Source organism: Stegostoma tigrinum, chromosome 2 (genome assembly GCF_030684315.1).
Source record: "Stegostoma tigrinum isolate sSteTig4 chromosome 2, sSteTig4.hap1, whole genome shotgun sequence".
Classification (NCBI taxonomy): domain Eukaryota; kingdom Metazoa; phylum Chordata; class Chondrichthyes; order Orectolobiformes; family Stegostomatidae; genus Stegostoma; species Stegostoma tigrinum.
In genome coordinates, this window is record NC_081355.1 from 95,006,248 (window position 1) to 95,032,087 (window position 25,840).

Below are 25,840 nucleotides of genomic sequence, written 5' to 3' on the forward strand. Positions count from 1 at the left end.
GGTCAAAGGAGTTGCATCTGCCTGCTTCTTGAACACATAGTTTTGGCCTGAACCACTTGCTGGGGTAGTGAGTTCCACAGGCTCACTACTCTCTGGGTGAAGAAATTTCTCCTCATCTTTGTCCTCTCACGCTTACCTCTTATCCTTAAACTATGACTTCCATTGGGGGTATTCTTCCTGTATCTAACCTGTCTTGTCCTGTTCAAATTTCATTGGTTTCTCCTCGGTCTTCTAATGAATACAATCCTAACCAAGTCAATTTCTCCTCACAGGTCAGCCCTGCCATCCCAGGAATCAATTTGGTTCACCTCTCCAGCACTCCCTCCATTAGCAAGAATATCCTTCCTCAGATAAGGAGAACAAAACTGTACACAGTTTTCCAAGTATGGCCTCACCAATGCCCTCTACAATTGCAGAAAAATATTCTTGTTCCTGTCTCGAATTTTCTTGCTAAGAAGACCAACATACTGTGTGCCTTCTTTACTGCGTGCTGCACCTGCGCGGTTACTTACAGTAACTGGTGCACAAGGACACCCAAGTCCATACAATCACAGAGTCATAGAGAATTACAGCACGGAAACAGACCTTTCGGTTCAACTCGTCCATGCAGACCAGATATCCTCAATAAATCCAGTCCCATTTGGCCCATATCCCACTGAACCCTTCCTATTCATATACCCATCCAGATACCTATTAAATGTTGTAAATGTGCCAGCCTCCACAACATTGGGATTAACATTCCCCCTCTCAATTTACAGCCTGTCAAACAACAATCTACCTTCCCATTTTTGCTCCCAAAGTGACTAACCTCATATATCTGCATTATACTTCATCTGACATGCAATTGCTCACTCACTCAACCTGTCCAGATCATACTGAAGCATCTCTACATGCTCCTCAAAGCTCATCCTTCAATTCAATTTTGTGTCATTTGCAAGTTTTATGACATTACATTTAGTTCCCTCATTTAAATTATTAACGTATATTCTGATTATCTAGGGTCTTAGCACCGATCCCTGCGGCACCCCACTAGTCACTGCCTGCCATTTAGAAAAGGACTTGTTTATTCCTACACAATGTTTCAATGTGTGACTTCAGACTCATAGCAATGTGGTTGACTCTTAACTGCCCTTGAGGCAATTAGGGATGGGCAAAAATGCGGGCCTAACAAGCGGCATCTATGTCTTGGAAACGAATAACGAAATAATACATTATTGAGTGTGGAAGGTGGTTCAGGCTTTGTCCCAGATTTTTGAGAGAATTTACTTTTTGGCAAAAATAGCAGGACTGGCTGAATGTTGTGTGCCTATTCTCCAAAGGCAACATTCCTATTTACCTGGAGCATTTGCAAATGCATGACTTACAAATGAACTCACCACTTAAACCATCAGCTGCCACCACCAAAGCACGACTTTGATAGCCTTGCAGTGTGCAACCTTGAAGTTTTCAGAGAAAACTTGGAAAAGCAGATCAGGTCTTTGTGGAGAGATAATGGGAACTGCAGATGCTGGAGAATTCCAAGATAATAAAATGTGAGGCTGGATGAACACAGCAGGCCAAGCAGCATCTCAGGAGCACAAAAGCTGACGTTTCGGGCCTAGACCCTTCATCAGAGAGGGGGATGGGGGGAGGGAACTGGAATAAATAGGGAGAGAGGGGGAGGCGGACCGAAGATGGAGAGTAAAGAAGATAGGTGGAGAGAGTGTAGGTGGGGAGGTAGGGAGGGGATAGGTCAGTCCAGGGAAGATGGACAGGTCAAGGAGGTGGGATGAGGTTAGTAGGTAGATGGGGGTGCGGCTTGGGGTGGGAGGAAGGGATGGCTGAGAGGAAGAACCGGTTAGGGAGGCAGAGACAGGTTGGACTGGTTTTGGGATGCAGTGGGTGGGGGGGAAGAGCTGGGCTGGTTGTGTGGTGCAGTGGGGGGAGGGAACGAACTGGGCTGGTTTAGGGATGCAGTAGGGGAAGGGGAGATTTTGAAACTGGTGAAGTCCACATTGATACCATATGGCTGCAGGGTTCCCAGGCGGAATATGAGTTGCTGTTCCTGCAACCTTCGGGTGGCATCATTGTGGCAGTGCAGGAGGCCCATGATGGACATGTCATCTAGAGAATGGGAGAGAGAGTGGAAATGGTTTGCGACTGGGAGGTGCAGTTGTTTGTTGCGAACTGAGCGGAGGTGTTCTGCAAAGCGGTCCCCAAGCCTCCGCTTGGTTTCCCCAATGTAGAGGAAGCCGCACCGAGCACAGTGGATGCAGTATACCACATTGGCAGATGTGCAGGTGAACCTCTGCTTAATGTGGAATGTCATCTTGGGGCCTGGGATAGGGGTGAGGGAGGAGGTGTGGGGGCAAGTGTAGCATTTCCTGCGGTTGCAGGGGAAGGTGCCGGGTGTGGTGGGGTTGGAGGGCCGTGCGGAGCGAACAAGGGAGTCACGGAGAGAGTGGTCTCTCCGGAAAGCAGACAGGGGTGGGGATGGAAAAATGTCTTGGGTGGTGGGGTCGGATTTTAAATGGCGGAAGTGTCGCAGGATGATGCGTTGTATCCGGAGGTTGGTAGGGTGGTGTGTGAGAACAAGGGGGATCCTCTTAGGGCGGTTGTGGTGGGGGTGGGGTGTGAGGGATGTGTTGCGGGAAATACGGGAGTATTTGTGGTCTTTGTGGATGTTTGTTAGAATAGCCAGGCTAGCCTGTGGAGAGGAAAGGTGACCCTTTTGATTTGGCTGAGGTCACCTTTGGAGGATATACAATGTCCACTTGTGAAGGTAACTGTTAAAGTAGGCATGAATGTGTGTCAAAACCTGCTGCTGGAAATCTGAAACAAAACCATAAGCTGTTGGAGAAACTCTGCAGCAATAGCAGCTTCTGTGGAGAGAAGCGAGAGTTAACGTTTCAGGTCCTGTGACCCTTCTTCAGAACTACAAGTTGAGCTGTTGTTAATGCATTTAAAAGATCTTGCCTTTAAGCCTTAAAATGTCTGGATTGTTTGAAACAGAAATAATTGGTTGCTATTTTATCCTGTTGACATTGGCCAGAGGACTTCTGTTATTGGATTATAGCCTCAAGGCAGACTTCGAAACTATCTGTTTGCATGGAGTGGTGCCTTCCTTTCTGTAGTTTGCTTGTTGCATATTATGATGTAATCTTTGAAGTGAGCCTATGACTAAACTCCAATGTATGTTGTTATTATGGATTGTGCGCTTGAATAATATTAAATAATTGTTGTAAGACCTTATCTAGTTAAAGGAATGTAAAAATGATAATACTTTTAAAATGTATACCTTTTCTTCCAATACAATGTAATCTGTAATAGACATTTAGAATTTTATTTTATAGAACTTACTTTTATATGGGCTCCGTATGGGTTCCAAAGTGTGCCCATGGTAGTTAAGTTAGCATCATATTTGTAAGGGAAGAGCAAAGTTGGAGGCTCGTATTGGCATGAATTCCCATTAATTTGCCAATGAAGCTATAAAGGACAATGGAGATGTTGGCAGGGGGAGAGGGAATCTCCTGGTAGTTCGGGGAATCTGTTGATATGGAGCATATTGGAGGCCGTGAGAGTTGGTCGGAAGTGTGTAGGTGACATGGAGACAATGAGGAGTCATGGACATGGATCGGTGTAATAACTAGGCATGGGGGCATGAGGAGCCCTTGTTTTGGGGCATACTTTGGAGGAGTGGATGAGAGGCATATAGTTGCATGGACAGAGCATGTTGCATGTGAGAGGGCTAGAATGATATTTCTTGTTTTGTTAATTTTTTAAAATTAAACTTTAACAAGGTGCTGGTGCACCAAGGCAGGACTTCCATGAGGCCAGTCTCCCCACACATTCCAGGGCCACCTAGCCTCCATCCTAGGGAGCCTTGCCATCTCGGAGAGAAATTCCAACCTTGCAAGTCATTTCCACCCCAGGATTTATGAAGCTAGGAGGTGACCTGACTCTGCCCATCTAACCTGGGAGCAAACACCCATCTTAATCCCAGCGTGAAATAGGTGAGGAACAGAAGCAGTAAGATTATCTAATTTGCTGGAATCTACTTTGGGCCTCACAGTGTCACATTGCAAAAGAAAGTGACCAAAGGATTAGCTTGAAAATACTGAAAAGAATTCAGAACAAAAGACTGAGGTCTCCACAGAAAATTGAGGAAAGATTAAAGAGAATTGATGCAGTTGAGAATTTTCCTGACGATGGCGGTACACTTACAGATGGTCCCTATAGAAGTAAATAACTTGCGATTACAGTGTCTGTTCACATCAGCGTTGACGAAGAGTCACCTAGACTTGAAATGTTAGTTTCCTTTCTGTGTGTGAATGCTGCTTGTTTCACTGTGATCTCCAGTATTCCTTTTTGTTTTCATTCAGGTTCATAAGTCATATTACTGTTAATAGCTCTTGTTTTGTGCAATTGTTTTATGTAAAAGAGAAGTTGCTTTTATTTAAAATTTTAGTGAAATCTTGTGACACAGTTTGGTTGAAATGAGGTATTCAGACATCTTTTTAAACGTGAACAATTACGAACTGGATTGTCACGGAATCATATAGCACAGACTGTGGTCATTTTAATTGACCTATTTGGACAAATTATCACGTACTTAGTAGGCGCAGCTAGGACTTGCACCTCGACCTTCTGGCCTAGATGTAGGGACACAACTGTTGCACCATATTAGCTTTCCTAACCAAACAGAATCGTAACTGTCTTACAAACAAGCAATGATGGAATCTCTGGAAGCACCGTATTAATTTTGTGTTGGCTTTACTTCATTTTGGGCTGAATGTACACAAGGCTCAGGGTAGATTTTACTGGCTATAGTGTGACATTTCCCAGCACAGATCACCACCGCTTAGTCTTGCAGGGTTATTTAGAGCACATCTCCTCCCAAAAATACAAACTTTTAAAAAATTTTGCTTTGTTGGTGGACCCCAGTTTGAAGAGTGCGGGTTAGGTCATTCCAGATGAGGGATCATAGTCAACTCACAGTCCAAACTTATCATCCTGGGATCTTCTACTGAGACCAAGACCCAAACTGAAAATTGAAATCAACATCCAGCCTATTCCATGCAGGAGTGCCAGGAACTAATTTAAGGGCTTATTTGAATATTGAACTGGGTTGGTCTTTGGCAGCTCGTAAGCAGAATTTGCAAGTTAAAAATATTGCATCTGTCTACTGTGTGTTTTTCTATGAAACATTTGCCCTTAATTTTTCTCCCCCTCCAATTGATTTTATGTTAATTTTTGCATTTTACACATATCCCTTTGATAAAACTTGGTTAAAAGCCAAGCTGACAGCAAACCAGCTTACTTGTAATGGTATGTTGCCATGTGTATGATTGCAATGTCAGTTCTTAGCTCAAACACTTGAAAATGCTCCTGCAACTGCTTGGTATTATTAATAATAGTTTGCGCGCTTTGTAGCCTCAAATAACCATTTGGGACATTTGTTTGAGACAGCTTGTACCATCCCAATCTCCTTGAGTCTAGATTCACTGCTGTCTGTTGAGGTGCAAGAATTGGTGTCCTCAGCCTATAACTCCTGCTGTAATGCTGCAGTTTTTATATGGTTGTAACCCCGCCTGAGCAAAAGATAAGCACTGAAACATTCAGATAAAATGCCAAGTGCTCATAGGTGTTTTGTTGATAAAGTGACTGGAATTGTTTATAATTTTAAGGAGGCCAAGTATCTGAACTTTGTCTGGAACAATTCTAAACTAATCTCACTCACTGCCTTTGTGTCTCCTCATGGCTCCAAATGTACACCTGCTTCATACGTTTATCTACTTTCCCTTGAAAGATTATGGTAGATTCTGCCTCATCCTTGACGTGTTCTGACATTCATACAGATGAATGTCACCGATACAAAGGCAGCCAGTTTAAAAAAAAACTGTATTAATGGTTAAAAATAGCAGACTTTTGGTTTGAACTGAGAGTCTTTGTGGGACCACTTCTGCTTTGTGAGCATTTAAATTCAAAATTTGAATAAGAAAGGAAGATTGAGAGGAACCATGGCGATAATAAAAATGAGAATCCTAAAGGACAAGAATATTAGAGTGACACAGAATTGATAGAGCGCACAGGAAGCCATTCAGCCCGGCATGTTATGCTAGCTCTCCAGAGGAGCAATCTATCTTGTGCCACTCTACCGGCCTTTCCTGTAGCTTTACTTATTCTTCCCTTTCCGATAATAACACAATTCCATTTTGAAAACCTTGGTTGAAGCTGCCTCCACTTCACTGCTGGGTAATCTCTCCCAAATCCCAAGCACTCACTGTGTGAAAAAGTAATTCCTCACTTCATCATTATTTCTTTAACAATTAACTTTACTCTGTGACATCTTGTTCTTGACTTTTCCACCAATGGGAACAGTCTTTTCTCAGTCCAGACCATCATCATTTTTAAATATCTTTATCAAATTTTCTTTCCCTTTCCTAAGTCAAAAAAGCAGTCCAAACTACTTTGTGTAATGAGGGAATGGTAGCAAAGTGTTAATATTGCTGGGCTAGTTATCCAGATTTCCAGCATAATGCTGTGGTGACAAGGGTTCAAATCCCACCAGGGACATAATGAAATTTGCATTCAATTTATAAATTTGGAAATAAAAACCTAGCCTCGTGGTGACCCTGTTAACCATTACTGATTGTCGCAAAGACCTATCTCGTTCATGTCTTTCAAGGTAGGAAATCTGCTCTTCTTACCTGGTCTGGCTTGTGACTATATGTGACTCCAGACCCATGTCAATGTAGCTGATGCTTAAATGCCCTTCCCTAAGGCACTAGCAAGCCAATAAGCGTTTGCCCATCCAGTGGCACCACATTTAGAAGCAAACTCGCGGCTACATAACTACCAAAGATTCTTATCCCTTGCTGCTATTCTTGTGAATCTCTTTGGCACTTTCATGTTTTTGTGATGGAGCAAGAGAGAGAAGCAAGAAGGGAAAGAAAGTTTGAGAAAATTATCCTGCTTTAGTGTGCTGGAGCGAGATCAATCATCTTTAAAAGGGAAATGATTATATCTTTGGTGTACATCCTAATACCTTATAATTTATCACAATTTTTTCTTGATAACCATATAGTAATCAGCAGAATCAGTTGTTGCATTTTACCCTTAGCAGACCTCATTGAATTAACTCATGATGTAAGTTCCAAATTTGTGAAATAACAAACTTAGGAGTCAATTATGTGAAGGTGAGATCTAGCAGGTTCTAGGCAATATCAACTGTCATTAAAATGACAGACTTTGGGGCAGCTCTGTTTTACGTGGTAGTAATGAGGACCAGGCCCAAAAAATACTTGGTGTAACGTCTGGGTTTTATCATAACATTCATTTCATTTTGTGGCTCCTGTATTGTGTTGTCAGTGCGTAATGGTGTGCTAACTTCGAATGATTTCTACCATTCAATTTGTTTCTGGCTGAATTTTGGTTGTGCTGACTCCTGTGTTGAATACTCTGCAAATCCATATACTGATGCTTTTCAAGTGAATCATCCAGTCAAATCAAACCTTAAGGGCAAAGACACAATTGTAACTGATGATTAAAATGACTTCTCCAGCTAATATTAGGATGACTGTGAAAGGACGAATTGCTATTAGTTATGATTTCCTGCCCACACCAATGCTTCCCATGAAATTGATTTCTTTTACCCTATCAACATTGCCCTTTACCTTGGAATGGTGCATGACCTTGGCTGTCAAAAGTCCAGATGGCAAACTATAACACTGCTGAAAAAAACATGTTCTTAGCTTTTGGGCATTGGATAAAATTACAGAACATGATATTTCATGACACAAAACTGATTTAGAATTCTTCGGCTAACAAGCATTCCAAATACTAGGATGTAATTAGCCATACAATTTCAGATGACCTTCACAATAGTTTTCTTTTGAAAAATGGCTGAACTGAAGGTTGAACTCTTGCTTAGTAGTGAGAAGTAATAACCTATTCAGAGCAATATAATGGATTCACTAAATTTGCACTATCGGTCAATATGACACAGAAGCATTTCTATTACCATATAGCATGACTAATACTTGTATATAAAAATGTAACTGATATCATCTTTTAATTCAGGGCTGGCTTGTCATAATAGTATGCTACATGAAGTATGCAGGTACTTTTAGACCTCGTGGGCGTGAAGTTCAATCATTGTAAAATTGGATGTAGAAGTCGCAGTGTGCGTGTTGATTGCAATGCCAAAAGAATGCACTCTTCATGTTGCCTGCTGTTGGAAAATAGTTTGCTGTCCGACCGGCAGAAACCATACTGCTTGCTTTAACCTTACTTTGATGACCAGGCACCATCATGAGTGGCACCATCAGAAGTTAACCTGCACCTTTTCTGGTGCTATGGGCCTAGTGTTAGGCAGTGGGACTAGTGTGGATTTAGTGTCACTTTGGTAGTACAGTCTTTATGGGCTGAAGGGCCTTTTCTGTACTGTATGATTCTAGGTGAATTGAGTCTGCGTTATGTCTTGGCAGAAATGCAGAAGTGAATCTGACCTGTGAAAAATTGAACAAGCTAGGAGAGCGCAATCTCCAAAATATCTAGGTGCTGTAGAGGAGGCCGTGTTATGGAGATGGGAGGGATTGAAAGATCCTGTATTTGCAGGGGTCAGAAATCCCTTAAGACAGGCACTCAGAAGCCAGTAGAGGTAATGAAATGTCACTGACAGGAGTCGACCCTAGGCTTTGGATATAAAGTGACAAAAAGTTTCACAACTTCACATCTTTAAATGTGTCTCCTACCAGTTGAAATATTAGCCTCTGGCAGTCTTCAATTCACCACAGTTCTCATCCTTCAACTACCAGCCCTCCCTAGCATTCAGATCAGACATTATGTGCTTCACTGCATCCTCACACAAGTGCAGTCAGTGGTGCAAGCCTCATAGCCATAAATCTACAACTTTCAAATGAGACGCCACGTCAGCCAGATGGATTGCCCAGCACTTTGTCACATCCTTTCTCACAGGAGAAGGTGGTGGACATCCAGAGGCAGTGAGAGCTAGCAGGCAGAGGTTGAACACACTTGCCAATCCTGATTGCTGTGAAGTCTATCATGCATGTCATCATTTCGACACCTATTGCTGAGGCACTGGTTAAGGAAAGGGCTGAAACCAGTGATGATGATGACACCTTATCCTTCTGTTTGTATCCCAGTTTCCCAACACACCACAATCCCTTCGGTCGACCAAGCTGCTGCTGATATACATTGGCACTGATGTCTCCCTCCTTGCACTTCAGCCTGGACCTTATTTTCTCCTTTGAGATACAAAAGAGATATTGCTTGCCCAAGCAATGGAGGTGCGGTGAAGGGACTGTGATTGTGAAGATGGCCGACAACTTGAATTCATACTCCCAGCCACAGCATACATAAAGAGATTGTGCAGTTTAAAGGCTGGCCGAGAAAAAAAGATCTGCACCCAGCAGGATATTGGGCTTGAGTGACTTGCAACCAGGATTGTGGGCAAGGACAGGGAAGTGCACTGCCACAATGATGCCACCCGAAGGTTGCAGGAACAGCAATTCATATTCCGCCTGGGAACCCTGCAGCCATATGGTATCAATGTGGACTTCACCAGTTTCAAAATCTCCCCTTCCCCTACTGCATCCCTAAACCAGCCCAGTTCGTCCCCTCCCCCCACTGCACCACACAACCAGCCCAGCTCTTCCACCCCACCCACTGCATCCCAAAACCAGTCCAACCTGTCTCTGCCTCCCTAACCGGTTCTTCCTCTCAGCCATCCCTTCCTCCCACCCCAAGCCGCACCCCCATCTACCTACTAACCTCATCCCACCTCCTTGACCTGTCCATCTTCCCTGGACTGACCTATCCCCTCCCTACCTCCCCACCTATACTCTCCTCTCCACCTATCTTCTTTTCTCTCCATCTTCGGTCCGCCTCCCCCTCTCTCCCTATTTATTCCAGTTCCCTCTCCCCATCCCCCTCTCTGATGAAGGGTCCAGGCCCGAAACGTCAGCTTTTGTGCTCCTGAGATGCTGCTTGGCCTGCTGTGTTCATCCAGCCTCACATTTTATTAACAAGACCTTATATGCACGTTTGTGAACCCGACAGGAAGAATTGTCTGGCTGATATCTCTGTTTCTGTAACAACACAAGCTGCTTTCAACTGAAGTCAAGGGTGTTAGTGTGCAACGTCAGACTGCTGCCAATATGGCAATGGACTGAAGTTTACAAAAGCTCTTTCAGAGCGTTGCAATGTCCAGCCATTGGTACTTCAACATGTTGTTTGGGAAGTGGAGGCACCACCGTGGTAAAGTGGCTTTGTGGAGCATGAAGCTGCTGTTCTTTGTTAGCAAGTGCTCACTCCTGGCATAGGGATGGTAAGATGTGGGACTATATCGAAGGTGGAGTTGGTGGGACAGTTACAGAAAGATAAACAGAAGCAAAAGTAGATCATGTAATTGCTTGAGCCATGTTTTTCATTTTTAAAATAATTAAGGCTGACCTTTCAGACGTGTATCTTCCTGCGCTATCCATTGATTCCCTCAGTGTTCAAAAATTTAATAATCCCTGCCTTGAATCTACTTGATGACTGAGCACCCACAGCTTTTGGTGCTGGGGAGTTCCAAAGATACACAATTCTTTGAGTAAAGAATGCTTGCCTCATCTCAATTCTTAAAGCTGACGCTTTAATTTGGGACTGAGTTCTAGGCTCCTCAGTTCGTGGAAGTATCTTCTGAGAGTCCACCCTATCAAATTTGCTAACACTTTTATATCCATATATGTGTACTAACTGGCTCTGTTATCTGCTACAGTCTGGGTTGTAAGCATAGTTTACGCAAATGCTCATCACAGGACAATCCCCTGATCCCCTCATGACTGCAGTCTGTTGAATGAAGATTTGCTGCATTCTGTCTGAGGCAAGTGTACGCGTGAGAAAGGAGATTAATACTGTACACAGCAGTTCAGGTCAATGTACCTTCTGATCTGAGTATCTGACTCATTTAAACATGTGGACTGTTTAACTTTTTCCATGAGTTTTTGCACATAAGATAAATTAAACCAATGTGCACCGGCCTGTGCAGAAAATGTCCGAGTGTGGTTTTGGAGGAATATTTCTCTGGGTCTGGTCTCACCAAGGACCTCTACAATTGCAATAAGAATTTTTTTGTGCCTGTTCTGCAATTCGTTGTAGGTAAAGACAGGCATGACGTTTATTTTCGTAACTACCTATGTCTGTATGTTAATGTTCTGTGATTCATATATAGGGACTCTCAAATAGTCCCAAACACCAACATTTCCCATTCTCTGGCCATTTAAACTGTATTTTTGATTTAGATTTTTTAACCCAAAATGCTCACAATTAGCTTTCACAATTGTCTGCATTATTTTCTATCTTCCACATTCTTGTCAATCATCAATCTGTCTAAATGCTGCCAAAATTGTCTAGTTTGTGCAGTCCAGATACAGAATGGGTATTTCCTATTGCCAGCACAAATAAAGGTTCTTTTGACAATTGAGTGAGTGGTTGGGCAGTGATGCAGTTTATTGGTGTCTTAAGGCATAACAAATAGACAGACACAGAACTGTTGTGATGTGGAAGTTAATTTTTTTTTATAGTTTGCCGTACACTAACCTTTGAAAGGAGAGAAGCGTTGAGGGAAGCTGTAGTGGAACATTGGCCTGTGTGAATTTTTTTCAACGATGGGCTTTACAGCTGATCCATTTACTTTGGTGAGTACAGAGGGGGAGTTTGTGGCTAAGACCTTGTGCTACCGAAGCAAGGAAAGGAAAACCTCCCGAGTTATGAAAAAGTAATATTTTGTGATGACTTAGTTGCTCACATATTATTTGCTACTATCATTGTCCTTGGCATAGGTCATATGAGTTCTGAAATATTTGATTACGAAGAAAAAGAATCAAATGATCACACTCAGCTCATTTGTGAAGTCTAGAAGAGGCACTTACTGGCATTTTTGGTTTGAGTTCAATTTTTTACACTCAGTTCCTGAAACTGCTATTATGACCCTGAGTACATGCTGCAGTAAATGCGCATTGCTAACTGCACGAGTTTTCTCTTAGTGAAACCCATGATTTTTAAAAGCATATAAGTAAGCGCATCATAAATATGTCACATGGCCCAGGAATATTGTAACTTATTCTTTAGCTCAACTCCATTTTCTCCCTGATCCCTGTTTCTGTCGGTTTTCTGAGGACTAAACATCTACCAGTCTCAGCCTTGAAAATATTCATTGACTGATTACCCCAGATCTCTCAGGTAGATTCCACATTCCCAAGATTCTGAAGGCATATCATTGCACTGGCACACAAGGAAGAATCTTTCTTTGCATTGATGATTCTGGTCTTTCACATTGAATTACGAAATATGTGGTTAACAATCAAATGCCATTGTATTAATTACTTCTCGAAGTTGTGATAATTTACCTGCATTGATTACTGATATAGCATAATAGAAACTAAATGAGCAGGAAGTTGTGGGGTGGTTTGTGAAGAAGTAGCAAATCCAGGATATATATTTACTATTGTGCGCTGAATAATACTTTTTCTAGCATTTCATGAACTAATAGCCTGGAATTTGTGATGATATTGAGTGAAACTGTCAGCGCTCACCATTATTACTGTGTAAGTCAATGTGTGGGACTAAAATTTACTCTCTTGTTGTCAAGAAACTGCACATCAGGCAGGGGAGACTCTGTCATGGACCTCATTCCCATTGTCTGCTGTTTTCACAAGTACCCCGTATGGGTGAGCTTGTGTAAGGCTATGCCTGTGTGTCCAATGCAGGGGTGGCAATTTCAGAAACCCCTACAATGAGCATGGAGTCGAGCTGGCTTCAGAAGACTTCTAAACACAAATGAATCATGTCAGGTCAACAGAATGGACATCCATTGGGGAAACCCCAGATAAGTTTAAAAGTTGTTACCTTCACATCATCATAATTAGATGATATATAATAACATAGAAATATTTTCGATGCAATTATTGATGATAGACCTTTATTCTTAGAAGTTATGTCACCTTTAAGTTGAGCATGATTATGTAAGCGTTCAGGTGCATTGCAACATTTAACGGAGAAAGAGCTTTTCTTTACTGAATTGCATTTAGATTCAGATTTTATTGTGTCATTTGGACCCCTGCCTTTGATCTTTACATTATGTATGCAGCCATCATATCAGCTTTTGATGCAGTGTGGCAGAGCATCATCCGTTCAATGTTTCATCTATTTACCTCTACAAGTTTTGTTGACACGTTTATACACTGAAATCTCATTGTGAATGCTTGGCTGAGCTCCGAATCTGTGCAATCGTTCACGTATCGGTCAAGTGGACTATGAATCTTATTTTTGTTGATTTGTTTTATGAGTTCCTAACCAAGTTGTATTATAAAGTGGATCTTTTTCATTTTGATAGCATAACACAATTTTTTCAGCTAGGCTGAATGGCTGTGCTGCTTTGACAATTTAGTGAACTGAAAAACTTTGAGTATATTTTTTCAAGTGGAGTTTGAATTAACGCTTGTTTATTTTGAAAGTTTTAAGAAAATATAAAAGACTTCGCAAAGTTATTATGGCATTTATGGTTTTCATCAGTGGTGGGTACATGGAGGGGGAGGAGAATAAGATTGTGAAGAATACCAGCCATGATTGAATGGTGGAGCAGACTTGATGGGCCGAATGGACTAATTCTGTTCCTATATATTATGGTCTTATGGTCTAACATTGCCCCTCTTGTAATGCTTCAGAGACAAATATTTTGCGTGCGTACTGTTTAACGTAGATGTCCAGAGAGTGTTGTCAATGATGCCATGCTTCTCCACAGGGCACGTAGTTTCAGCCATGGCAGATGAATTTATTGGAGAGCAGTGATTTGACAAATTTAATCTATTTTCACATTATTCATGCAAGAAAAAGTAATGAAAACATGTAACAGACAACACAGTGTGGAGCTGGAGAAACAAACAGGCCAAGCAGCATCAGAGAAGCAGGAAAGTTGATGTTTCAGTTTGGGAAAATTTCAGAAAATGCTCCTGTGATGTTGTCTGGCCTGCTGTATTCCTCAAGCTCCATACTGTGCTGTCTCTGACTCCCACATATGCAGTTTTTGCTATCTCTCTATGAAAACATGTATGCCTTTCTGAATCATTACTGGCAGTGTAGAAGGGAATGATGACTTGTTGGGAATGTCATTAGAGTAGTTATCCAGAGGTCCTGACCATTACCCTGGAAAGAGTGGGAAAATGTGGCAAATGTGATCTGAGAAAAACAAATTTAAATCAATAAATTTTAAAAGTTGGTTGATGATTACAAGTTGCAAAAACTTTTCAAATAAAGTGTACAAGTTCCTTCTTTTTAAAAAAATAAAGACTTGCATAGAAAAGACATATTATTATGAGGTTATTAAATAACATATTGTTTTGGCTCATGATGGAATATTGTGGCCAGTTTTTGACATCACACTTTGAGTGTGATGCCAAAACCATGGCGGGAGTGCACTAAATATTTTTCGAAAATGATGCCAAATTAAGCATCAGAGATTTCAGTTCAATAGACAGATGAGGAAGCTGTTTTCCCTTAGAGCAGGGAACGTTAAGGGGAGATTTCTTAGTGTAAAATGCTGCTATGGTATTGAGAGTATCCTTCAGAAGAATCAGTTTTCCAGTGGCAAAAGAACCAGAAGTGACATCAGGAAACATTTTTAAGATAGAGAGTTGTTGTGATCTGGATTACATTCCTTGAACATGAGATAGAAGCAAATTCAACAGTAGTTTGCGAGATAGGCATGGAGGACGAAATAGCTCCCTTCTTTTTCTGTATACTCTGTATAATTTTATTAATGTGTCCTTAACATAGATTCATCCATTTAGATGAGTAAAAGAGGTTAGGTATCTATGGACAATAAATAGTGCACAGATATTGGAAAAACAAGTGGAATGTTAGCCTTTATCACAATGGAGTTGGGATCTGCAAGTGAAGTATTGATGGCTCATTTTTTCGACTGGGCTAGAATCCTCTGGAAAGATGTATTGGATTTGTTAGATCTCCTGCACTTGAGTTTAGTACGTTTTATGAAGAGAATGTACTTAACGTGAGAGTGAATTGATTGTGTAGATGGCGAGAAACAAGAGCAAGGGTTAGAATGAACTTTGGGCTAGCACATTGAAAGGATGAAATCGATTTGTCTTTGTTTGTGGTACAATCTCTCTGAATTGTCATATTTATATTAAAAAAAAGCTGTTTTTCTCTGTAATACAATTGTGTTCTTTTTGTAAAAGGAACATTGGTGCATTAGAACATAAGAACCAGGACTATGAGTAGGCATATCAGCCCTCAAGCCTGCTCCACCATTTAACTTAATCATGGCTTGTTCTCATCTCAGTCTCCACTCCATTTTCCTGCCCACTGTCCATAACCCTTTAACCCATTGCTCGTTAAAGATCTGTCTGTCTCCTCCATAAATGTATTCAGCGTCCCAGTAAACACCACACTTTAGGGTTGTAAATTCCACAGATTCATAACTGTTTGAGTGAAGCAATTCCTCTCTGTCTCTGTTTGTCTTTTAGAATGCTAACGGATGAACTGCTGTTAAGTTTTCAGTTCTACAATCTTTACTTCCTTTTGAAAATTCGACCGTAAATTGCAAATACTCTGAAATGTTTTTTAACCTCATTGTTCACTCTTGTTTCTTAGTTTTAAAAAAAAAGTTTTGAAAGCCAATCAAATGGGATTAGGCCCTTAATGATATTAATTGCCGAATTTAAGGACTTCAACTGATGGTGGGGCAGGAAACTGATCCACAGATCTTCCCACCTGAGACTCTTGTCGGAGCAAACATGGGAATGTGACTGAGTCCCTTCCTTCTTGATGCATAACTCTTCAAAACTTGACTGAGTGTTTTGGGGGGGAAAGGCATTAAATTCCACCCAAAGATTCTTTGTTACAAGAAATTTGGCTTGCACATGAGGGAAAGTCAACCAACGTGCCTTTCAAATGGTCCTTTGGGATCATTATTGTCCAGGGAGCAGATTTAATGCTTCACTTAATGGATGGATACAACCATTCTTCCTTGAGGAAACATGTTCTCAAATTTCTCCACTGTTGTTTTGCCATTGGAATCTGCGCATAAACCCAGAAGCACATTTTGGGAACGATGTTGTATCAGTTCACTGTGTGCGCGGATAGCCATTTGTTTGAAATGTGAGATGACACCCTGTTGTTTATGCAAATGAACCCCAGCTGCCAGGAAAGGTGGCACAATATTGTCCACTTGTGTGATGGCGCAATGCTCCAACAGTAAGTTGGGGTTTAAAAAGAGTCATAAGAACTTTGGTATTTCACAATTGAATAAAAAGGAACTGTAAGGGTCATGTCACAGGCAGCAAGGGCCCTGGAAAAGCAAATGATTAGACTGTGTGTTGTTGGAAGAAGCCTTTCTGGAGAGGAAATTAACCGGAATTTACATGGACCCCTTTGAACTGATTTAAGGTATGTTTTGTGGAGAAAAACAGTCTGATAAGCTAAACAGCTGCTTTGTGAGAGTAGAAGGTGTGTGCAGCACAATCAGGTCAAGGTTTGAAACTTCACTTTGGGCAAGATATTCCAATTAGTCACAGAGTAATTGACTATGGTTTTCTAAAACATACTGAAGCAGCAAGAGACAGAGAGAGAAGAACAGAGAATTGCAGTTGGTTGCTGTATGTAGAATTTTCTTTAATGTAACATGTTCATGGTTGAAAGGTTTATATTTGTGTGTCCTAACTTGAGAGATTGGAATGTTTTTATAGTAACTGATTAAATTCATTCACAGTCTAGGTTCTTTTCTGTTTCCTAAAAAAAAACCCGTTGCCCTTGGATTCTACTGACGTGAGAGTCAAGATCAGAATTATGAAGAGTGGTCACCATCCAGAGACCTGTATAACCAGAGTCATTATTGTTCAAGGGTGGTATAAAATGAATGTCGTTTGGACCACTTTTGTGGACCTGGGTCCTGTGTTCAAGAAATGACGGGTTGGAACAGAGCGGAAGCTGGGTCTGGGCCCATTTGGAATTCTTCAGAGTTCTAACAAGACAATCAGTACTTTATTTAAAAGAAAGTGTTGAGCATCTTTGTAGAGTGAGGAGGAGCTTAGTTTGGAAGAAACAAATTCCTGAGCCTAAGGCTTTATGATGGACTTGCCCTTGAGTATTCTGAACATAAATAGTCATTCACTTCAGTTTCAAGTACCAAACTCTCCCTGTTGTGATGAACTGTTCAAAGCGAATGACTGGAACAAAGTAAGGGAGAAACACTTTAGTTTGATAAAATACTGTGGCTTATGATTTGCTCAAAAGCCCCGGGCAGCCATGGTCACAGCCGATGGAAACTGGCAAGGGATGAAATTTTGATTTCATTTTTATCCTATACAATGTTTTCCCTTCCCCATCACCGCTTGAGCGTAAGGGCAAAGATGTTTTCAACCCTTACAACTCTTGCTGTCTGGTGGAGTGTGCAGTCATGAAAAAAGTGGGTGGAGTAGGGCCAAGTGTAAACCAGTAAAGCTGGCAAAAGAGACAATAAATTGCTGGACAATCTGCTGGAACATGTCTGGTAGTATCTGTTGGGAAAAAGAAGAGTCAGAAAGTCAGACCTGGTCTTAAAGAGAGTTTTCTCATCACTGCTGCAGGACCTGCTTAGATTCTGCAGCAATTTCAGTTTGTATTTTAGATCTCCAGCATTTTCAGTTCTTCGTTCTATTTCAGTGAAAGAGGTATGTTTGACAGATTAATCTTGTATACTTCAAAATAGAGCTCCTGGAGGATCCGTGCATTTGTTTCCAAATATTAGTTTTTTTTTAAAACTCCTCATTCTCTCCAGGAGGAAGGTCAAGATTGGAGAAAGGAGCGGGAATTGGGATGGTTGAGGAAAGAGAAGTGAGAGTGAGAGTAAAGGATGTGGAGAGGAGTTTATTATGGGAGTGGATGACCAAAGTACTGTTCAAGTTGATTCCCCAGCTGGAATGCTGCTCAGTATTTGGATGGGAAAGTTAATAGCCTACATGCTTCTCTCTCTCTCTTTGTGGGTGGAGTGCTGCTGATGTTGCTGATTACTGATGGGAATGGGTGAAGGAACACAAGATTTTAATGCGGTTCATTGTCGGGTGGTAGGTGTCTTAATAATGTGGAGGTGATGGTCTTGGAATGGGGTGGACGAAGTCAGAAGTCACACTACACCAGGTTATAGTCAAACAAGATGTTTGTTTATTTACAGGTGCATTCTATTTTGTTCAAAAAACACACAATTTGGATTAAGAATCAGTCAGTGTGGCATCTTATAAATTTCAGCCTTCAGAATAGAACCAGCCTGATTCCAGGAGGCAGATTCTGGACAACGCCTCACACTTGCAATCAGTGTCTGACCCGAAATATCACCTTTTGTATATTCCTATTGTACTGCCTGATTGTCACGAAAGCCTAGGACTGACATTGACTTTATAAACGCTTTACACACTATCTAACACTCTTGCTCACCCGCAGAAAGTTATCATCTGACACCCCACTAACACCGTTGTGTGATCTTTTGATCTCTCCGCCTAAAAAATGTGTGTCCGTGCGCCCTGCTCTCTCACTCCACCTGACGAAGGGGCTGCTCTCTGAAAGCTTGTGTGAATCCAAATAAACCTGTTGGACTATAATCTGGTGTTGTGTGACAGATGTCTTAATGTCATCTACCAACCTGTTCTGGCTCAGTTAGACAGCGGACATAAAGGAATAGGGCCACGTGAATCTTGCAGCTTTGGATGAGAACTTTATCCAGCCATGGGGTTATTGGCAGAGTGTGACAAGCAAACATAGTTAAACTAGTATCAGAGATAATGGGAACTGCAGATGCTGGAGAATTCCAAGATAATAAAATGTGAGGCTGGATGAACACAGCAGGCCAAGCAGCATCTCAGGAGCACAACAGCAGACGTTTCGGGCCTAGACCCTTCATCAGAGAGAGGGATGGGGAGAGGGAACTGGAAAAAATAGGGAGAGAGGGGGAGGCGGACCGAAGATGGAGAGTAAAGAAGATAGGTGGAGAGAGTATAGGTGGGGAGGTAGGGAGGGGATAGGTCAGTCCAGGGAAGACGGACAGGTCAAGGAGGTAGGATGAGGTTAGTAGGTAGATGGGGGTGCGGCTTGAGGTGGGAGGAAGGGATGGGTGAGAGGAAGAACCGGTTAGGGAGGCAGAGACAGGTTGGACTGGTTTTGGGATGCAGTGAGTGGGGGGGGGGGGGGGGGGGAGAGAGCTGGGCTGGTTGTGTCCGACCCCAATCCGACCCCACCACCCAAGACATTTTTCCATCCCCACCCCTGTCTGCTTTCCGGAGAGACCACTCTCTCCATGACTCCCTTGTTTGCTCCACACTGCCCTCCAACCCCACCACACCCGGCACCTTCCCCTGCAACCGCAGGAAATGCTACACTTGTCCCCACACCTCCTCCCTCACTCCTATCCCAGGCCCCAAGATGACATTCCACATCAAGCAGAGGTTCACTTGCACATCTGCCAATGTGGTATACTGCATCCGCTGTACCCGGTGCGGCTTCCTCTACATTGGGGAAACCAAGCGGAGGCTTGGGGACCGCTTTGCAGAACACCTCCGCTCAGTTCGCAACAAACAACTGCACCTCCCAGTCGCAAACCATTTCCACTCCCCCTCCCATCCTCTAGATGACATGTCCATCAGGGGCCTCCTGCACTGCCACAATGATGCCACCCGAAGGTTGCAGGAACAGCAACTCATATTCCGCCTGGGAACCCTGCAGCCATATGGTATCAATGTGGACTTCACCAGTTTCAAAATCTCCCCTTCCCCTACTGCATCCCTAAACCAGCCCAGTTCGTCCCCTCCCCCCACTGCACCACACAACCAGCCCAGCTCTCTCCCCCCCCCCCCCCCCCCCCCCCCCACACTGCATCCCAAAACCAGTCCAACCTGTCTCTGCCTCCCTAACCGGTTCTTCCTCTCAGCCATCCCTTCCTCCCACCCCAAGCCGCACCCCCATCTACCTACTAACCTCATCCCACCTCCTTGACCTGTCCGTCTTCCCTGGACTGACCTATCCCCTCCCTACCTCCCCACCTATACTCTCTCCACCTATCTTCTTTACTCTCCATCTTCGGTCCGCCTCCCCCTCTCTCCCTATTTATTCCAGTTCCCTCTCCCCATCCCCCTCTCTGATGAAGGGTCTAGGCCCGAAACGTCAGCTTTTGTGCTCCTGAGATGCTGCTTGGCCTGCTGTGTTCATCCAGCCTCACATTTTATTATCATAGTTAAACTAGTGTGGAATGAGAGAACACTGTGGGGATTGATACTGCCAGAGAATTTTTAAAGCAAAGGTAACTGCATAGGTATGTTTTGAGTAACCAGAAATGGGCCACAGCTGTAGTCAGTATTGCTAATATTTCCATTAAATTTCAATGATTTTACAAGCTCAGTATTTTGGAAGTAACAAATTCCTAAAGTTCTAAATTATGCAGTGGAACTTGAATGTTTTCATTGTATTTTAAGTTATGGCATTGAACCACTGACTAAAGCTTTTTCAAAATATCACTGAGGGAGCTTATTTTTCTGACTCTGTATTGTTTCCATGACCCCTTAACAGTGTGTTACAGTTCCCATGGTTTAAAATACTGTCAAAAGCATTTTTTTTCTCTTTCCTATCTTTGTTCCCAGTCAGAAGTCATGACCAGTAGGAACAGGATTTTAAGGTCCATACCTCTGCAGAGATATGCACTTCTTTCTGTTGTTTCTATGAGAAACACAACAATTAAAGAGCGGGGCTTACTTTAACTTACCTGCTGCATTTGATCAGTGGATGATCTGAAGGTAAAAGCTGAATGTGCGTTTTCTGGAAGAGGACCAACTATTAACTTTAGATTCGGAAGAATTAGTCTTAGTTACAAGTAACTTACATTTTTGTCTACATTATGCTTGTAGTAAATTTTAAAATAAAGACTTTTACAATCCTACAGGCAAAGCATGTAAATTTAGCTAGGAAGTGATAGGATTGATTCAGACAAGATTACAGCTCTGAGAGCTTCCGTGTTTGAATTGAAAATGATGACGATGCTTTAACCTCAAACGTCTCCTTGTATTCTCCTTCTTTTCTTTAAAGTGCAGAATTTTTGATTTGATTTTGATAATGGGAAGGTACAATGTGCAGCTTTCTGCATAATGTTTTGTGGTTGCCAACTGTTGACAATGTAACTTGACAGAGATGGAGGAGGAGATGGCATTGATGCTGGTCTCAAACTTTGCTTGTTTATCCACTGTTGGAAGAAGGAAAGAGTTTGACAGAGGATCTGCTCTGCAGATAGTTGAGAATCCAAATTGAGACACGCTTTGGGCTAGTTTTCTCATGAGTTCAGTTAATTGGCAGTCCTGTCTTAACAGTTGGGGGGATAACCTTTGAGACCTTGTCAGGTCACAGATACAAGTGCACCAGTCAGACTGCTTTCTTCCATTTGTGTTTGCTTCTGAAACCTCAGGATGCATGTAGAGGTGCAGTTGCACAGTTCCCAGAACTGTATTTGCTCTGATCATGCAGGATTAAAACTACATTTTGATGAGGATTATTCATTATCTGTTGCACATGTCTATGGTGTAAGTCTGTGAGAAGGTCCTAATGTGGGTGCTAATTCACACAAAAAATGTCAACTGTTTAACTTCTCTCCAGAGCACTTTTTTTGACAATGTACCAATGTAAAACAGTGAGTCATGTTTTGACAAATACGCAATTCGATGTTAAAATCATATTTTGTAAAATAAATAAGTTTCAACAGTAACCTCCTTTCTCTTTTGTTCACAGCCTGATAACTCGGATACGTTTGTAAACCATGTAACCAATCCGGTACGTAATGTTTTATTTCATGACTAATTCAGAATTAACGCAGTCAGCAAAAACAAAAGTTCTGTTTGTCTCTCCAGGACTATCAGCAGTTGTTAAATAAAGAATTTTCCGTTTGTGTCTATAAGGTAAAAAGAAACCTTGCAAAGTTCTGGCATTATTTTGTAAAATTGGCCTTCAGTTAAGTATTCCACTTCATTGCTTGAGAATTTTTGGTGGGAAATGATCGAAATTAAATTCACGTTTAATCGTATTTTAGATTGACTTCTTCATGGTCCTGTGTTTCTTCACTGGTGGTTGTTGCTGTATTACTAAACTGTCAGCTCCATAACATTTAAACAACTCAACACATCCTAATGCCCTGGGACCCAGCACAATGCTATTCAGCAAATATTCCTTTGTGTTAGTTGTCTTGGGGAAAAGACGCTACTGTTTAGGAATTGTTTAGGAGTTGTGTTTCTTCCAAGAATGGCAGATTCTAAGATCAGTTGAGGCTGATTGTGCAGGACATTTCAGTAGATTGGCAGGTCTTTTTATATCTGTGCCTGTGACCCAAACAAGTGCCACGTTACCAAGCAGAAAAAACAGTAAATAACATTTTTTAAAAATTAAGATTTGATTTCATTTTTCATCTGGAGGTTGCAGACCCGGAAGAGGAGTTTCCTTGGGATGGGAGTTCCTTAATACTTCAGAGATTCAAAGCACAACCATTTTGTACAATGTTAACAAAATGCGCTCGAAGCATTGCAGTAGTTCAGTTCCGCATATGGTTTGCGTTGCCCTTATTACCTGCCTCATAACTCCGCTTTTAGAGTTTCCATCCTGCTGATCGCTAATTAAAGAAAATGGCAGACACTTCATCATAGTACTTTAAAAATTCTCTCTTTTTTGGAGGAGGGAGTTAAAAGGCCTGGGTGGCAGTGTAAATTTTAGCATTACAACCCAACTGGGATGAAGATGTTACAGATAATGGGAACTGCAGGTGCTGGAGAATCCAAGATAACAAAGTGTGAAGCTGGATGAACACAGCAGGCCAAGCAGCATCTCAGGAGCACAAAAGCTCAAAAGAAGGGTCTAGGCCCGAAACGTCAGCTTTTGTGCTCTTGAGATGCTGCTTGGCCTGCTGGGATGAAGATGTTGCCTTATTGCCAGTACTTGGGTCCTGAGGTTGTCCCAGTTCCTTATTGGCAAGAGCTCCTAGTTCAAGGGTGTAATTAATCTGAGATTAAATGTGCATGACCACTGAGGGTCCATGGTAATATTGTAGGAAGTGGAATAATCGTTTTGTGCAGTTGAAATTGCTTTCTTGAGACTGATAACACAGCAAATGGTTGCATTAAGGCGGAGGGAGTCCTCTTGTGGGCAATATATCTGCTTACCTGATGTAGGTGTACTTGATCCCAGCACCAGTTACTTTAAGTAGGAATTTTTTTCCTTCCGTGATAGATATATTTTAGTGAGCAGGAAAATTTTGTGTGGATGTAAAATTGCTCACTGAAAGTTACTAATAAACCAAAGTCAGTTTATTAAAAATATTGCATTTTAATTATGCATTGCAGAACATCAACTAGAACATAGAACAATACAGCACAGGATCAAGCCCTTCAGCCCACAATCTCTGTGCCGACCATGATGCCTTTCTGAACTAATCCCATCTGCCTGCATGTGGTCCATATCTCTATTTACAGCCTGTTTATGTGTCTGTCTAAATACCTCTTAAACTGCTTCACTTCATTGTAGTTTTGTTCTAATAAAATAATACGGATTCAGAATTTAACAAATACAGTTCCCACCACTTACGTGCTTATGTCAGACGTCTGTCTATATCAGCAAGGCTGAGACATCAGTTTCAAAGCCATTGCTTAAGCCATGTTAGGCGCACTGAATATTTCAGACTGTTCAAGCAGCTGTTGGCAGTCTGTAATTGCATGTTATTATGTTACTCCCTGCTTGCAAGTAGGGATTTTGTTTTGAGAATTCCTTAATTGATTTTGGTGCACAGATAAAAATGTCTCAACTCTTACTAGAATAAAATTATTTTTAACTGACCTCGCAAGCTCTTGCTGCTGCTGCTGCAAACCTTTCTTTTCAGCTTGTTGAATCCAGGACCTATCTGCTTTGTTTTAAAATTATTATAATAATAATACTTAGATCCTTTTTTGAAATCTCCCTCTACTTGAAGAAACATCTGTCTGCTGTTTTTTTTGTTGACTTTTCATCAGTAGCAGTTACATTTTATTTTGATGTAATTTTTGACATCCAGTGAAATGGCAGTGGACTGCCATGTTATAAAGCATGTTTTCTCCCGACTTCTTCGTACAAGTAATTCATCCTTTTAAAATTGGTGAATGTGCTTTTCAGTGCTGGCTGACTGCTTGATGGGATCACTTGTCTTTGGTCATGTCCTCATCTATCTTCCATAAACATATCTTTGTCATTTGAACAGACATCAAGAGTGGGAATCCCAGCTGATTACTTAGCCACTCTACCCTCTTCCCCACCTCAATCATCGTTGCCGATGCTTTGAAGTTCACAATCTCTTGTGGGTAGTATTCCAAGGCAGTTTCACAGGAAAACTAGAAAACAAAATGTGAATTAATCATCTAGAGGCATCTTTCAATCACATGTGCTTTTTGCCCATCCCTCTTTTTGGCAAAAACTAATTTAAAATATCACAACCATAATCTGCAACCCTTTTAATTTACCAATACGGTAATGAAATTTCAATGGAAATGTGTCATCACTAGATATTATAATTACCCAAGAAAAGAGCAAAGTGAACTGACATCAAGTTTTGGAGTCTTTTAAGAGGTTTAACTTGGGACAAACCAATTGGCACTCTGTTCACCACTTTTAACATTCAGTCACACTGACACGTGCAGCTGTGTGTACCATCTGCAAGATGTACTGGTGCAGTTCACCAGGATCACTCTGACTTCACCTTCCACACCCATGGCGTCTATCATCTTGAAGGATGAGGACAGTAGTTTCACTGGATTGCCACCCCTGCAAGTTCCACTCCAAGCCGCTCAACATTCTGACCTGGAATAATATTGCCATTCCTACACTACCACTGGGATAAAATCCTGGAATTCTCTCCCTAACAGCATCTTAGGTGTGCTTGCACCCACATGGACTTGAGCAGTTCAAGAAGACAGCTCACTGCCACCTTCTCAAGGGCAATTAGGGATAGATAACAAATACTGGCCAGGAGAGCGAAGGTGTGAATGAGTAAATGGTGAAAAGAAAGGTAGGAGAGAAGTCAGCGAGAAGGAAGAAAGAATAAGGGGAGGAAAGTGAACAAAATGAAATTTGAGTTTAATACTTCATTGGTTATTTGTGAATCTTCTTTAAAACATTAAAAACTGTCAAAAGTTAAAACATTAATTTAAAAGAGAAAGAAATGAGTAGAAAGTTGGCATGAGACAGAAAACACACATTCCCACCAATAAAAGTTCCAGGAGGTAGATGGAAAAAATAGAGGAATTTCAGCCTTATTAAGCCAGACATGACTTCAGCCATAGTTTTTATTGATTTTAATGCTCAGACAGAGCCTGTCTAAGTAGAAACAATGATAAATTTTGCATTTACCATTCGGCCCAAAATAAATGAAAATTGAGAAAATGAGCATAGTCGGAGTAGTTAATGAATTGAAATGATAGCGTGCAACTTCAAAGGTAGACTGAGGATAAACATGCACATTGCAGTTTATGGAATGGGATTTAATGAATGCTTAGAAAGGCATTGACTAATTAATAAAAATGGTATGAACTATATAATTGTTCAAACACTGTTTACAGTGCGTTGTGATAAACAGAGTTTAGTAAATGATCCTTAAGTTCACCACTATCTGGAAAATGGTGTGGTGATGTCATCATAAGGGGATATGAAAATTGAGCATTGATTGGCATATCTTATCTATGGCGGAAGACCAGTTGAACTGCTAAGTCATGCTTTGCCTTATATGGGAGCATACAAAGAGAAGCTACTGATCCCCTTT

The 25,840-nt window shown here is 41.6% G+C and overlaps 1 protein-coding gene across 3 annotated transcripts in view; it reads left to right on the plus strand.

The window, feature by feature from the left end:
- The window catches only part of LOC125461428 (tensin-3-like), a 386,950-nt gene that overhangs the window by 194,793 nt on the left and 166,317 nt on the right, over positions 1-25,840 (plus strand). For all 3 annotated transcript variants that reach the window (XM_048550197.2, XM_048550207.2, XM_048550217.2), the window contains one exon: positions 21,802-21,843. In XM_048550197.2, coding sequence (XP_048406154.2) covers positions 21,802-21,843 — 42 coding nt within the window. The remainder of the gene's footprint in view (positions 1-21,801; positions 21,844-25,840) is intronic.